The sequence below is a fragment of the Parasteatoda tepidariorum genome, chromosome 2, assembly GCF_043381705.1.
Source record: "Parasteatoda tepidariorum isolate YZ-2023 chromosome 2, CAS_Ptep_4.0, whole genome shotgun sequence".
NCBI classification, from domain to species: Eukaryota; Metazoa; Arthropoda; class Arachnida; order Araneae; family Theridiidae; genus Parasteatoda; species Parasteatoda tepidariorum.
Window position 1 is genome coordinate 2798309 of NC_092205.1, and position 16437 is coordinate 2814745.

The window sequence follows — 16437 nt, forward strand, 5'->3', positions numbered from 1 at the left end:
TCACACACACACACACACACACACACACACAGCCGCTTTTATTATTATGTATAGATGTATAGATGTATAGATTATAAAAACAGGAGAAATAATAGGAATAGCTTATCTGGACTACAAATAGACCATGTGTACCATGACTGCTACAATCAATTATAAATGTAAAATAAATAATGCGTCTTATAATATGAATGCAAATAGATGACAAGATATATAACAGCATTTTTAAACTAAAATTACGTAAGAGCTATTTGCAGCGGTATAATTTGAAGGCTAATAGACAGTGCGATCCATGGCCGTTTATATTTTAAACTATAACTGCGGAAGAAATTACAGCAATTGCGTAGTATTCCTTTTTTTTTTCCTGTTGATAACGAAACGCTGAAACAAACTGAGTTTTTTTCGGATGTGAAAACCTAAATTGTTGACCTTTTTTTGGTGGAACACTGAGACTTAATAAATAAATTTCATTAATAATTGTGAATATATTAATTAACGAGAGACCCTTGATTATTTTGAAAATATATAATAATTTAATTTTCGTTAATTATGTTGAAAATATCTAGTGAATGAATGAAGAATGTAATTTTTTCATCCTATCGTTTTTTCAATACTAGTCTTAAGGTTTGGCTTTATGTCAAACAGTTCTGTATAGGTATCTAGTCTAGTTCTTAATTTAATTTTAGTTCATGCTTAAACTGAAAACGATAGAGAAAAATAAAAACGAAATTAAAACCATTAAAATAAGAACGAAAAGGGAAGAAAGAAAAGTTAAGAATGATTATCAGAGAAACATACTTTTTAACTATTGATTGCATTTATTCGATTTGAAATAGTGCTAAAAGTTTTCATAAAGGCATATATCCTTTTCCTAATTCATTCACTTTATTGCTATTCGAAAAAAAAACATTGTTTTGATTTTTTTTTCTTTAAGCATTTTAATAAAATAATTTTATAAAAGTAACGCAATTATTAAATAAAAAATGAATTATTAATTGAATATAAATTTAATTACAGGATTTCAAAAATCATAACTGGTCAAAAAATTTCTTAACTCTCGGAACCCCTGAGACCCGCCCGCGGAACCCTACGGTTCCGCATAACACTATTTAGAAACCACTGTTCCATATTATGCTTTGAATATACTTATATAGGCTGAATAAACCTGATCTTCTCAATGACTACCAATAAGTTACGAGGTCAGACGTTTGAAAAAATCAGTTTAGTTCCGGCTCTACCAGTATTTTGTCCAAGACAACTTTACGTTGGTCTCTCAAGAGTTAGGCCATTTTAAAGCTGCAATTCAGGGGTTCTAGGTCATTTGACAGCCTTACGGTGATATTTCCAATCCTAAAAATTATAATTGTGTTTTTAACAAGGTTGTGTATCTTTAATAGTAATTACTTTTTAAAGTAAGATTATTGTTTTGCTTCTTCTATTACACGTCATTTTTTTCACTTTAATTTTTTTCGCAATAGCTTATTATTGACTAAAATTTAAAAGTTTTTTTCAAAAATAATCAGTTTCAAAGGTTTTACTAATTGATTTAAATTAAAATCTTACGTTCGAAATTTTTTTAACTGGTTCAATTTAGTGGCGAATGAAGCAAGTATGGTTTGCAAAGAGAGCCATAACAATTTTTGGGTGCTGAGGGGACGATCAGTGTGCCGGAGTCTACTGTAAAATTCTTTTATTTATAATAAATATAAATTATTTAATAGCAGTTGCATAATTTGAATTCAAATAGAGATCACGATCAATATTTGCTATGGTAAACTAAAATGGTGTTAGAGCCAATAACAGGGGCATAATTTTAGAGCAAATAGAGAACGTTACTCATAACGGCTGTTCTAAACTTTAGTCAAAATGCATGGAATGGTTGTGTAATTTCACAGCAAGTAAACAGCAAAATTTGCTAGTAGCTAACATGCGATATAATAATCAAAGAGCAATTGAATAATTTGAAGGCGAATAAATAGAGCAAGTCACTGTCGTGTTTGCGGAAATATAATGCTCATTAGCAGGTATTAGTATAAACAGCAGTTTTGATTTAATATTCATTAACATACAAATAAATTTATGCTCTTTTTTTCTTTTTTGAAAAATTAGTCTGGATGGATGTACTTTGTAGATTTATCAATCTGTTGAACAAAGTAATAAAATAATAGTTAAACTAATTTATAAGGAATGGTATTTATATATTCTCATAGATGGTACAATATTACTAATTGTACACTGTTTCTTTTTAGGCTTATATTTAGTTATAGGAGGCAAGTTCCTGATACTATTACCATCAATAAACTGTTTGTATTTATGTTTATGTGTGATTAAAGTAGTTTTAACTCTAGAGTACTATATATTATCCTTAATATTAAAGGAACTAATTGTAAGTTTGAGTTTTTAGTGTGATTATTTAATGAAAATTATCTCATTTGATAGTACAGAATAAATAAAATTTAAATATTAACTTAGTGAAGTCTTTTTAAAAGAATTCGAAGTTAGTATAAAAAAGTGTATTTAGCTTAATTAACATCATGAAGAATTAAAATTGATAAATAATAATTAAATTTAAATTTTATTCCAGTACAATATCTGCAAATAATATGTTATAAATAATATATTTGTACACATAAAATGCGCAAGAATAGAAAGGCCTGTTGGAACATCATCAAAAATATAATCAAGATCACTTTAGATGTTCTGCTGGCCCCAATAAACAAAGATACCTAACTTATCAATACATTGGACTCAAGTTTTACTAATTATTTTATTAATTATTAATTAATCTCCACTATGTTATCTTATCTTGTTATATTTTAACTTAGCCATTTTATGTGTATATTGATTTTAGCCCCTCTTATCAATTTACTTTCGATTTTATTACCAACTTTTAATCTTTACTTGCCGAATCTTTATTCTGGGCTTTTATTATCAACTTTTAATCCTTACTTGCCTAATCCTTTGTTGGGGCTTTCGTTAGGTTTAACTTTGTCAGGCTTACCTTGGGATTTTAGAATCTTTCCTTTGGTGTTTTAGCTTCTTTTTTTTATTTCTTGGTCATCCTTGTACCAAATTTGGTCAACTTTAAACATTACTTGACTTTAGTTTTTGAATATCTTTTACAAACCTGTCTCATTCTACCTTGTTTACACGCATTTCTCTTGGATTTTGACCTCATTTAAAGAGACCATTTGTTCCATATCGTCAAAAACCGCCTCCCTCACTGGATTAAACATGCGTTGTATATTCTGTAAGTTTTACTTGTAACTTCAAATCTTTTTTATGATGTTTTCATCGTCATCTTCGGAAACTGTTGCCATTCTGTACATTGTATTTTAATGGTTTTAATAAATGCCACGATCATTAATTATCTGCATCTCCTCTCCTGAATTGGAGGGAATCTTTAGCGGCAACGGATCATGAAATAATCCCGAATATACTTATGTTGGAGGTGGGTGCTACAATCTTACCTTTCTTGTTTTTTTATTTTTTTTTAATTTTTTTTTTTTTTATGTAAATGCATTTACTTAAAACTTACTCTGCCAGAAATTACCCTTGTAACATTGTCCGCAATTGAGGGATTCTTCAAGCAATGTTCCCGTGCCTGTTATGTGTATCATGGATCCTTCGCTGCTGTGTCGTCTCTTCCATAGTTGCCTTCTTGTGTTGGAAGATCTCGTTTCGGACGGTTGCTTTTCCGAAGATGCTCTTTGCTCCGGAATATCTTGAAGACGATTATTATCTATTGTAACTTTTGTGGAATCATAAGATTTTGTGCTTGCACCATAGTCATGAGATAGAGGCATGTTTTCCATTTTTACTAGGCAAAATATATAATTAAGTGTCATAAAAAATAATCAAAGGAAAGCAAATCGGAAATATATTACCTGAGTACAAATTTCAATTAAAAAATATGCATTCAGGAAATAGCAGTCGACATGTTTCAAGCGTTCAAAAATAGGTAACCCATTCTCAAGACTTGTCAAGAGTGAGAGAAAAACAAAAGTGATTTGAAGCATAAAATTTGAAGTTGCCAATGTAAAATGAAAAATAAAGGTGGCAAAAACAAAAAAAAAATAAATAAATAAAACTGTAAAAACCGCAGAAGCGAAAATAAAAAGAAAATAAGTAAATAATTAGGAAAATAATTTAATAAGCAATAAAATTAAAAGAAAATGATATAAAAAAATAAACTAATCCAGGCTTAAAAAAGAAGAAGAAATTTAAGTATAAAACGTAAAGTTTCTAGCGAAAAATGGAAAAATAAAGATGAGAAACAAAACTATTAAAGCCAGAGTAACCGAGAGAGAGAAAAAATGATAAACAGATCAAGAAACGTTTCTCTTTATTATTTTTTAAAAATAAGTTTTTCTCTCTCTCGGTTGCTGTGATTTTTATAGTTTTGCTTCTCATCTTTATTTTTCCATTTTCTGTTGACAACTTTACGTTTTAGATTTCAAATCACATTTGCTTCTTCTCATTCAAGCCTGGCAAGTCTTGAAAATGGGCGCCTATTTTTGAGCTCTTGACACATGTTGACTGTTATTTCCGAGTTATATATTTTGACGCGACTGGTGCTTATAATCAGGCAATGAATTATCATGTCATGAATCTGGAAAAATATTGTTTATTTATTCATAATATTTGTATATTTTTATTCATATTGTTTTAATGTAAGAGATTTTATAATTAGTTTTCACAATAACTTCTAAAAGTGTCAATGCGTTTGCATTATTTTGATAGCATTGCTCATTTTTGTTTAGTGCAAAACTGTAATGAATAGTGTTATTATAACTTTGAAAATTATTTCTTACACATATGAGTTTCATGTTAAATTCAATATTGTTTCTGCATTTCGGTATTAATTTGTACAATATGTTTTTAAACAGCTGGATGGTTTATTAAAATATCGCTCATACAAAAAAGTTTTTGGTATGATTATGCAAAGCTTGAGAAACTTTTAAATACAATATTATAAAAAATATTTAATTCTAAATTTAACTAACACATTTAGCGTCCTCGTACTTTTACCAAGTCGTATTAAAAAGTTATTCATTCTGCCACTTGTGACTAGACTAAAAAAGATTATAATTCTTAAGATAAAAGCGTGTTTCAAATATATTTATTCAAACAAGACATTCTTTTTTGTATTGCTCTCATGAATAGATTACAATAATTAAATTAATTAAAATAACATTAAGCTTTCAACTTTCATGTTTAAAAAGAAAATTTTAAAAAATTGAGATTTTAATTAAAATTAGGACATTTTAGCAAATGGCTTTTCATAATATTAACGGTACAGTTTTCTTAGAAAGAATATTTGATTAAATACAAACGATATCTGTTTTGTTTTTGAGCTATGATCTAGTGACATCGTACACAAATTATACATTTTACTATAATAAACATTTAATGTGCTGTGATAAATTAAAAAAAAAAGAAAAATATTGTGTATTTTAAAAGAAAAAAAAATTAATTTAGAGAAGGGAGGAAATTTCGTCGATAAGAAGGTTTTTCTCGTAATCTGTCATGCGACATCGCTTTAATAAATTAAATATAGATTCTGCGACAAAAATATCGAATTTATTTTCTTTTACATTACTTTAAAACGATACTTATTGTTAAAATTATTAAAAAAATATTTTAATAATGATATGTCAAGCTAATTAATTTTTTTCTTAAATATTGAAATTTTAAAATTTTCAATTTTAGTTAATAGATTTTTTTACAATTTATTGGAATGCAACATCGAAAATTTAATTGTTAATTTAGTAATTTAATTTGATCATTTTACGTTTGCTCTTTTAAAGCTACCAACAAAAGTTTTATTTCTGCAAATATATATTTCATCTATTTTTAATATTAACATCCTAAATTTATGTAAATGCTCTTGTTGTTTTTCAAAACTTTCATATTTATCGAACAACTTCTGAAGTTATTGAACAATTTAGTATATTTAAATAAAATAGTATTAAGCAATTTAGTATTTATATATAAATAAAATAATGTCTCTTAAGCAGAATAAAGAATAATTTAAAAAAAAAACATATGTAAGTAATTGAATAAACATAAATTTAGAGATTACCTTTGTATAAAAAGCACAATTTAATTTCACCATTTTGAATTATTATGCAATAATTTATTTAAACAACATATGTAGAGTTTCAATTAAATAATGACTCAATTTTTAAATTAAATGGACATAATAATCACTTACCAATCTTTATTGTTTTAAGAACCGGTTATATTAATTTTTAAATGTAAAGACGGTATAATAAGTTAAGATTGTAAGAAATAATTTCTACCAAATACCACATGCTCCAAGGAAAAATGTTTTATATGTTTTGATCTCGTGATTGTAATACCTACTGTGGCATCTATTTTTGAGTGGAAAGTAGAAAGTTTCTAATCCAACCACCTGTTTGTCAAATACAATTCTGATGTCAATTTCCCCAGAAGCTTTACTAACAAAACACGTTTTGCATCTGTTTCTTAAGTCTGAAAATTTACCTGCTTATGACAGATATAATGTATGTTTAAAGATTTAATATATGTCCAAAGATTTTATATTTATTTATAGATTTTCTTGGAATTTTACAGGATTTATACAGTACACGGACGAAAAATATCTGGTGAAACTACCATTCTGTATGGTAATGACATTTCTGGTAAGATAATAACCATGATTCAGATAATAAAAATAAAAAAAATATATGGTTTTTAAAACATTTATTTGGTAATTTTTGTTTTCATAAGAAAGGATCACAGGAAATTTTGGTTTTCAAATTTATAGCACACATTTAGTAAGAAATACAAAACTTTAAAATAAATTTTTCCGAATAAAATTTTTTTTTTCATACTCGAAGATATAATTTAAAATCACCCAATATTATCACATCTATAAGAACCATATTTTATTTTAAATTTTACCAAAATCAATTCCAAAGTGCTTCAGTAAAAATTACTGAGCCTTTTGGCACTTCCATGGAGCAGAAACACGGTAAATGCTACCATATTCTGGTAGTTTTGACCGGAATGTTTTTATTGGCGTATTAAAAGATTTGACTACCAATGCTTACTCACCATTTAGTAATTATTATTAATAAAATTTGGCGATCTGGTGCAAAATTGAAATAAGCCTTTTATTTTTTGTATCCTTTTTCTTCACTGATTTTTACATAATTTTGTTTCTTTATTCAAAAGGTAAAGTAAGGATTTGTACTACTGTAAGTAATGCATGTAAGGGTTTGTATTACAAGGCATTCTAATCAGATTAATAAAAAAAATGAAAAAAAGGAAACAAATCGAAGAAAAATTGACAGTTCAAAATAATATCAAAATAGTTAAAAAACATGAAAACTGTTGAGGTTAAAAAAATAATTCTTCCAGCGACAAGGAACAAGATTTCCTTTCAAAATTGCTCGACAGAGACCGTAATAGATAGCAAATCAAAGAAAATGTATTAAAAATCACATTACAGAATAAAACACTAGAACATGTGATTGTGACTGATGGCAAAAATATTCTAATTTTATTTTCATGTATTATAAGGTTCGAAAACTTGCGACGTGATTTTTAATTATTTCTCTTCAATTTTCAGGTTCACTATCAGTTGCGCCATTTGTCGGAAAAAAAATTGAACTGAAACTCTAAAAAGAAATATGCATATATTCTGCAGTAATAATTTTAATTTTAATACAATTAGTTCATTTTATCATGCATTAGTGGAGAAGGGAAATTAGTGTTGGTGAAGGTCCTGTTGGTAAATATTAAAAGCTCATCAGTGTAGGAATTTCACCATTAAGGTAATGGTATGAAAATAGCTTGTAAGGGGCTGACCAAAAACGATTTAGAAGGTCAAAAAGCATTGCTTATTGCATATTTTGCTGAATGGAATCGATTTTCTCAATGCTCAAAATAAATTCAAAACTCATAATTCAAATAAATTCGTCAAGAGTTAGTAAATAACGTAACCTTGTTGAAAACTATAGCTATTTCCAAATGTCACCTTAATTTTGAAATAAACCGAGTTAAAGGAAAATTACATTAATATTTTATAAAAAGTGTGGGATTTTTAGGCAAAATACAACCAGATACAACGCCCTAAATTCAAGCAGAAAATTTCTGATGAATTATACAAGCAAATTGAATCTTCTGAGAATAAATGCAATGAGCCTAGCTTTATTCCGGTGCTTTAGATAAAGTAGTGCAGATAATTATAAATATAATTTTTAGATTAATTATTAATATTTTACTAACTAGAAAAGGAAATAATATAGTAAAAGACTGACTATATGCCTATTCTTGATAAGTAGAAAAATGTTCCTTAAGGTAACGCGATTTCCCTACTCTCCACACTTCCCTTTCTTCGTTACCAAGGTTTCAGAAAATCCTGCTTTTTCCCTACTGCAGTATGTTTCTGTAAGAAGTTGGAATGAATTGGAGAGAGGAAAGTGTTGGGTATGCTGAAACCATGGTAAAGGGAAGGGGTAAAGCGTGGAGTGTGAGGAAAACTCGTAATCTTCAAAACCTATAAGGAGTATGGAAAGCATATAATAAAGGTGTTATAGAAGATGATGTAATAAAAGCTTGTTCTTGCATATAAGATATTTAATAGATTATATCAGCACCACTTCTAGAAATATTCCATACTGTTGTACTACCTATGAATTGTCACGAATTGCATAAAATCAAATTGCATTAAGTTGTATTACAAATTAACCAGAATTTGAGACCAAAGGTAGAAATTCATACTAAAACATTCTTAGCTTAATTTTTCAAAATTTCATCACCAAAGAAAAAAAATACACTGCAAACACCATTGTGTAATGTACTTTAAAATTTGATGTCGAACATCCAAAAAAAATTGTGTGGAGAATTTTTTCGGATGTTCGATATTTAATTTCAGTTAATACCAAATCGAACTATCCTATGCACTTTAAATGTTGTAACTAAATGTAAATCTCAATAATCTAAAATGTTTACACTCAGCTCACGCTCATTCACACCATTCGGCAACTTTTTTTGCTTCCATAGACTCCACTTTTGGAGTTCTTTTGTTACCATCAGTAGATTCTTTCAAGTGAGTACGAAATGATACACGCTGCTTTACATCTACAAAAGAAAAGTCATCATTGCATAATTGCAGCTCGCTATTAATAAATTATCCCTATGGGCTGAATTAAATGGTTTTAATTTTTCAACAACTAAGACAACGAGTATACACTTTTGTCGACGACGAGGGCTCCATCCCGATCCTAGACTATATCTCAAGAACTTCCGTATTCCCGTTTTAAGCGAAACAAAATTTCTTGGTTTGATCTTGGACTCTAAACTCACTTTTTCATCTCATATTAAACACTTAAGAAAAACCTGTGGACTAAAATTAAATTTACTTAAAGTTTTGACAAACTCTTCTTGGGGTGCAGATACAGGTGCTATGCTCAAAATTTACAAATGTACCATTCGATCTAAACTTGACTATGGTAGCGTTGTCTATGGATCAGCCAGAAAATCTGTTCTTAAATATCTTGACACTATCCATAATTCCGGCATACGCATAGCAACAGGAGCATTTCGCACATCACCCATAAAAAGTCTAAACGTTCTATATCATGAACCAACTCTTGCTCAGCAACGGAATAAGTTAACATTGAGATACTATTTTCATATCAAAAGCCATCATACACATCCCATGTTTTCTCATGTTATAAATCCATTTTATGAAAGATTGTTTAGCAACAGACCCTCTGCAATACCGACCTTTGGTTTGAGAGTAAGAAAGCTTTTATCTGACCTAAACCTAGAGGATTTTAGTATTTTACCTGCATATAAAGTAAGACCACCATGGGAAGCCATTTCCTTCCAAACTATTGATATTTTTAACAATNTGTGGGATTTTTAGGCAAAATACAACCAGATACAACGCCCTAAATTCAAGCAGAAAATTTCTGATGAATTATTCAAGCAAATTGAATCTTCTGAGAATAAATGCAATGAGCCTATCTTTATTCCGGTGCTTTAGATAAAGTAGTGCAGATAATTATAAATATAATTTTTAGATTAATTATTAATATTTTATTAACTAGAAAAGAAAATAATATAGTAAAAGACTGACTATATGCCTATTCTTGATAAGTAGAAAAATGTCCCTACTCTCCACACTTCCCTTTCTTCGTTACCAATGTTTCAGAAAATCCTGCTTTTTCCCTACTGCAGTATGTTTCTGTAAGAAGATGGAATGAATTGGAGAGAGGAAAATGTTGGGTATGCTGAAACCATGGTAAAGGGTGAGGAAAACTCGTAATCTTTAAAACCAATAAGGAGTATGGAAAGCATATAATAAAGGTGTTATAGAAGATGATGTAATTAAAGCTTGTTCTTGCATATAAGATATTTAATAGATCATATCATCACCACTTCTAGAAATATTCCATACTGTTGTACTACCTATTAATTGCCACGAATTGCATAAAATCAAATTGCATTAAGTTGTATTACAAATTAACCAGAATTTGAGACCAAAGGTAGAAATTCATACTAAAACATTCTTAGCTTAATTTTTCAAAATTTCATCACCAAAGGATTGTGTGGAGAATTTTTTCGGATGTTCGACATTTAATTTCAGTTAATACCAAATCGAACTATCCTATACACTTTAAATGTTGTAACTAAATGTAAATCTCAATAATCTAAAATGCTTACACTCAGCTCACGCTCATTCACACCATTCGGTAACTTTTTTTGCTTCCGTAGACTCCACTTTTGGAGTACTTTTGTTATCATCAGTGGATTCTTTCAAGTGAGTACGAAATGATACACGCTGCTTTACATCTACAAAAGAAAAGTCATCATTACAAAATGTGTATGTGCTTTTAGATGTGCTATGAGGGCAATTTGATAATAATTTTTAAATATCTGTCAATTGTATTAAATAATTTTGTAATATTTAATTTATATCCGTTTTTTTTCCGTTAAGCCAATTTCGAATATTTCTCCCCATTTTTTAATTATGTTTCATTTAGCATTTACTTTTATTCAAAGAATTAGTGTGCTTAGTTATATATCTTTAACTGACTGTTCGCACTTTTAATTGAATGAATGAGTTCCAAAAACAAGTCAACTCTATATTAAATCCACTGCAGATGATCTGTTTTGAAACTCATCGATTCAATTGTACCATGAAGATAATTTGACTGACTCATATGTGTCTCAATATCTCGATGTTGTTTTAAGCTTAGTGTTACTGAACACCTAAAACGATGACAACTACTTTCCATCAAAAGTAGTGTGGTGTTTGATTGCTCATAGAATTATCTCTCGCGTTACATTGCAGCTATTTTGGCGTTAATCTGCTGCCAGGATTTATGATGTTGAGATACGGTATTTGGTGTTTATGTATCTTAAACTAACTGTTCTTACTTTTAATTAAACTGAAAAGATTACTTAACTGACTCTTATGTGTCTTATATCGTATTGTTATTACAAACTTTGCATTACTGAATACTGAAAATTACGGCAACTACTTTACATCGAAAATAGTGTAAATATATATTTCTAGTGTTTCAAAAAAAAAAAAAACCAAGAACTGTCCGTGACGTTAGATCACACCAAGAATTATCTTTGTATCATTACAGCACCTTTGGTGTTAATTTATTGCCACGATTTATGATATTGAGATACGGTATTTGGAGTGTATATGCTTCCTAAACTAACTGTTCTTACTTTTAATTGAACCGAAAATATAACTTTACTGACTCTAATGTGTCTTATATCTCATTGTTGTTATAAACTTTGTATTACGGAATACCGAAAATGATGGTAACTACTACTTCACAGCAAAAATAGTTTAAAGGTTTATTCCTAGCGTTTCATATTATCAAAAATTGTCTTGATGTTTGATTACACTGAGAATTATCTCTGGTGTTTCATTAGAGCAGTTCTGTTAATTAATTGCTTTAGTTTTTGATCTCACGATGCGCAATTTTTTTTGCAATGTATTATTACATATAGGTATACATTAGGTTGGAAATAAAGGAATTTAATTTTTCTGATGAAATCAATAATTTACAAACACATTTCTATATAAGCATATTAAATATACAAATGTTTATTTGTCTATATACACACTTGTATATAAACATTTGTTAGCTTTTACATTGTGTAAAACATAATTCATAAGATTTTAAACATAAAATAACTAGTGACATTTCTAATTAGACCAGCTGGGAGTAGTTCGTGAAGAAAAAGAATCTTAAGAATAAACTTTTATTTGTTGAGTAAACAATCTTCTTTTCCAGAGTAAAAGACAGGAATTGCACAAAAGACTGTAACCGCGTGTTTCTTTCACATCTGACGAAATCCGTACTTATTTCGCTTTATTTTTATTTTCACTGTCTCGGCTTTAACTGAAATGATATCCAATGGTTAACGCATCACTCCATTTCGTGTTTCTAGGTCAAACGGATGTTTTGATATGAATTATTTTTTGGGTGTTTGGTAATGCTTTTACCCAACTTATATTTTTTCTATTGTCATAGAATCATTTCAGTTAATGTGAGTGCAGAACTTTTAGGATGGTGTGATAAAAGGATTAAAGTTAATACCTAACTATTAACAATTTTATTTTTATTTCTTTTAATTGCAAAGTATAGTTCTATTATTCTTTCTAAAAAGTATAGCAGTTAGTAATCCAAAGTAAATGTTTACTTTAAAATGCTCAAAGGATTAAGAAAAAGTTCATTGTAAGGTTTCAGATACAGGTAATTTAAAGTGTGGAATTAAAACACATCCAATAATAATTATTTATTGTAAGGAAGGAAAATAATATCAAATATTAGACTATTTTCATTTTATAACCGTCTTTGAACAGCTTATCCAATTAACGGTAACGACTAGAAATTATCAACTCCGTAGTCTTGTAATATTGAACCCAATCCAGAAGACAACGGAACTCCAGGATCAAGCATTGGGAGACATTTGTCTTCGTGGAGGACTTCTTAAAGGAACTATCCACATTTGCATTAAATGAAGAAAAATCTCGAAAACCTCTAACGGTTTGTCTGACGTAAAGGGAACTCTAACCCATTATCCGTCTATCACTGAGGATATTTTACATCAGCACTATGATCGGGGCGAGCCGGGTGTGGAATTCGAATCGAGCAGCTATCGTTGGGATTCAAACCCTGGACACTTCATTGGGAGGCTAGCGCTCTATTCCGAGCCACCACGGCCCTAATATTAGACTATTAGAAATTTTAACTCTACCACAAATATAAATCGAATAGGTACTTATCAGTACCTTTTATTATATCGGTGAATAAGTAATGTTTTAGCCTTACGTCACGCATGTATGAACTATATTTTAAATTGAATCTTTGCATAGTGATGTTTTGTTTTGATGTCTCATTTTGTGCTGTCTTCAGGCAAAAGGTGTAAAATTTATATGTGGTTTTAAATAAGTGCCACGGTTGGATTTCCACCGGGAGCTCGGCCTGGCAGTACCGGTGTGTGGAACCTGCCCCTCCTCCATTGAGGGGCCTATCGCATCGAAATTTTCTGTGTGCCACTTTTAGGGGTGGGACGGGAGCAATTACTTATTATTTCGGATTCTAACAGCTGGCTTAGGTATTATTGGTCTGTGACATGGATTTTGAAGTTCAAATACAATTCTGAAAAGAGGGATACTATCGTGTTTAATGTCAGGGTAAACTCGAATTTGTGACGGATTCAAAGAACCAAAGTTGATTAAGTGCTGTGGTATTATATAAAGTAGAAAAAAAATTGTGTGTAGAGCATATAATTTTGGTAATAGGGAAAGATAATTATCTGTCTTTGTTATCAACGAGCCACAATGAGCTTTCGCGCATGGAGAAAAATGTTCTGGCAAAATTACCGTACTGTATGTTAATAACTTTTCTGGTATAAAAAAAAAACATAATTCTGGGAGATGAAGCTAAAATATGCGGCATTTAAACCATTTATGAGGTAATTTTTCCTTTCCTATGGCAACGGTTTGGTGGAAATTCCGGTTTTCAAAATTATAGCTTTTTTTAGCACAGATTTAGTAAAAAAATACAAAGCTGAAAAGTAACTTTTACCGAATAAATGATTTTGAGGCGGGGGTTGATCTCCATCAGTGGCCGCCATTAATCGTAAAGTGGATTTTACTTGGCCGTACGAAAATACATCTTAATTATGAAAATACTAAAAATGATAATGTCCAGGAAACAATATATAAATCGTTTAAAAATCCAATTTATTAAACAATAATTTGGGAAGATTACAGAGAATGGCCAATATAACAAATTATCAAAAATAAATCCCTTAAAGGGATCCAGAAAATATAATTTCTACATTAAGAAGTTTTTTTAGCATTCCGTTACGATTGCATTTTTTTTGAAACCGCTAGGACGGCTGGGGCAGGAGCGCCCAAAGGGCACTCCTAGTCATCGCAAATTTTGAATTAAAAGTGAATACAATTGTTCCTAACGAACACAGAAAGTATAGGTAGGAGATCCAAAATTGGCGAATTATCAAAATATAACATAGCCAAAACAAAGCCAACCAGCATATCAATATTGGGTTTAAAAGAACACCTTGGCGATCACGAGTCGCCAACAAATTTATGAGAATTATTACAACCATGCAACTGAAACATATTTTCGGTTAGAAAATTAGAATAAAAAGTTATAAATAGATTTTGTTTTCGATTAGAGGCGACAGTGAATTAATAAGTCTGCATTAGTAATGAAATCAAAAGTATCCCTTATATTGATTTATAAGAGAAGAATAAGTATTTTATGTTCATTTTAAGATATTAAGTCTTTGATTTATTTTAAATGTAATTCTATTTATAAAAATAAGCTTAAGTAATGAAAGATAATTTAAAAGGATAGAAAATAAATATGTAATACCAATTGTGGCATCACAATGCTCTAATGAATTATGAAAAAAATACCAAATTTTGTCACATTTACTATATTTTTTCACATATTATAGAACCATATTTTATTGCTAATTTTGGCAAAATCATTACCAAAGAACCTTGGTGAAATTAAGGAGCTCTTTAGTGTTTCCATAAAGACAGAAACACGTTAAATTTTATCGTATTCTGTGGTAGTTACTGTGGCCTACTTTTTTTTCAGTGCGGGATGGAGTTGTTTACTAGTTAATGAAAATGTTACATTTTGTGGCAACTAAAATTTAATTTACATTCAAGGTAATTTTTCGAATTAAAACTTCATATGGACGTTTTGTTTTATTTTAGAATTTTATGAACAGCACTTTAATTTCACAGAAAAGGAGGAAGTATAAGCTTTTTTAAACTTTTGCTTTTATTTGCTTCAACTAAATAAAAATATAAAAAAAACTCTCGGACTCTTGGAATACTTCACGTTTATATTTTTCGCTAATTTTTTTCGGTATTGTGTTTCTGTAAGGTTATTTAAGTTCCTTAAACTCTCAAAATTGCATTTTATTTTCTGCTCTGTTAATTTTCTCCCATTAAACATTTCTATCTACTTTCTAAAGCCCTCAAAACATAATTCAACGTAAAATAAGCATGCCTTTTCTTTTTTCTTTCTAAATTCAAAGAAGCATACCTTAAATATAATTCAAGAGAAAGAAACATTCAAAATAAAATTCGAAACTTTTTTTAAGAAATGAAATATCTTTTAAAAACTAAACTTGTATAATGTCTTAATTTATTTCTATTCTCTTACAAAAAAAATCCAAATAGCGTTTAAACACTGAATCAAAATGTTGATACTTCGACGATAATATTTTGAAAATTCGATTCAATTTTAATTAATTATTCTATTGAGTCATGTTTCCATTTACTCTTGAAAAAGTGGTATAATACCTATCCGAATTTGGTGTTTATAAACTCTATCAATTGTTTCAATGTTTACTTCATTTCAAGTTAATATTGAATCGAGTGTTTTTGCACACTTTAAAGACTGAAGTTAAATCTTCGCATCAATATTTGATAAAAATTATGCCAATCTGCAGCTTGAAGGAGAAGTTGGTAATGTTTTACGGTTTATTTTTTGCCATTGTAAATTTGGCGAATAATTACTGTACATTTAAACTATTTAACTAAGTTATTGTATTTAATAATGGTAGGGGTTGCTTTAAAAGCATAATTACTTTGGGACTAATATTTAAAGTTTAAAGACAAATATTTGTGTAATTTCCTGATAAAGTGGCAATATGAAGATCAAGATGGCGGTTTGCTTACATGAAGTGTATTAGAAGAATATGAGTTTTTGTCAGACTTAATTATGAAACTGCTAATAGCCTATTTAATACCAAGTAAATTTCAATTTTCTTTTTTGATAGATAAAGTATATTGATTGTGGTCGATTATTTGCATGCAATTTCAATCTCCTTGACGGATTGATTTTGCAAACTACTCATATAAACTGCTAGAAATTATCA

The 16437-nt window shown here is 29.2% G+C and overlaps 1 protein-coding gene across 3 annotated transcripts in view; it reads right to left on the reverse strand.

Moving 5' to 3' along the window:
• LOC107439695 (H(+)/Cl(-) exchange transporter 5) overlaps positions 1-6373 on the reverse strand; it is a 59416-nt gene extending 53043 nt beyond the window's left edge. For all 3 annotated transcript variants that reach the window (XM_043045190.2, XM_071177054.1, XM_043045189.2), the window contains exons 1-2: positions 6215-6373; positions 3536-3817 (exon numbers count right to left, since the gene is read on the reverse strand). In XM_043045190.2, the coding sequence (XP_042901124.1) occupies positions 3536-3812 (277 nt within the window). In that variant the 5' untranslated portion in view covers positions 3813-3817; positions 6215-6373. The remainder of the gene's footprint in view (positions 1-3535; positions 3818-6214) is intronic.
• Positions 6374-16437: the final 10064 nt, after the last annotated feature.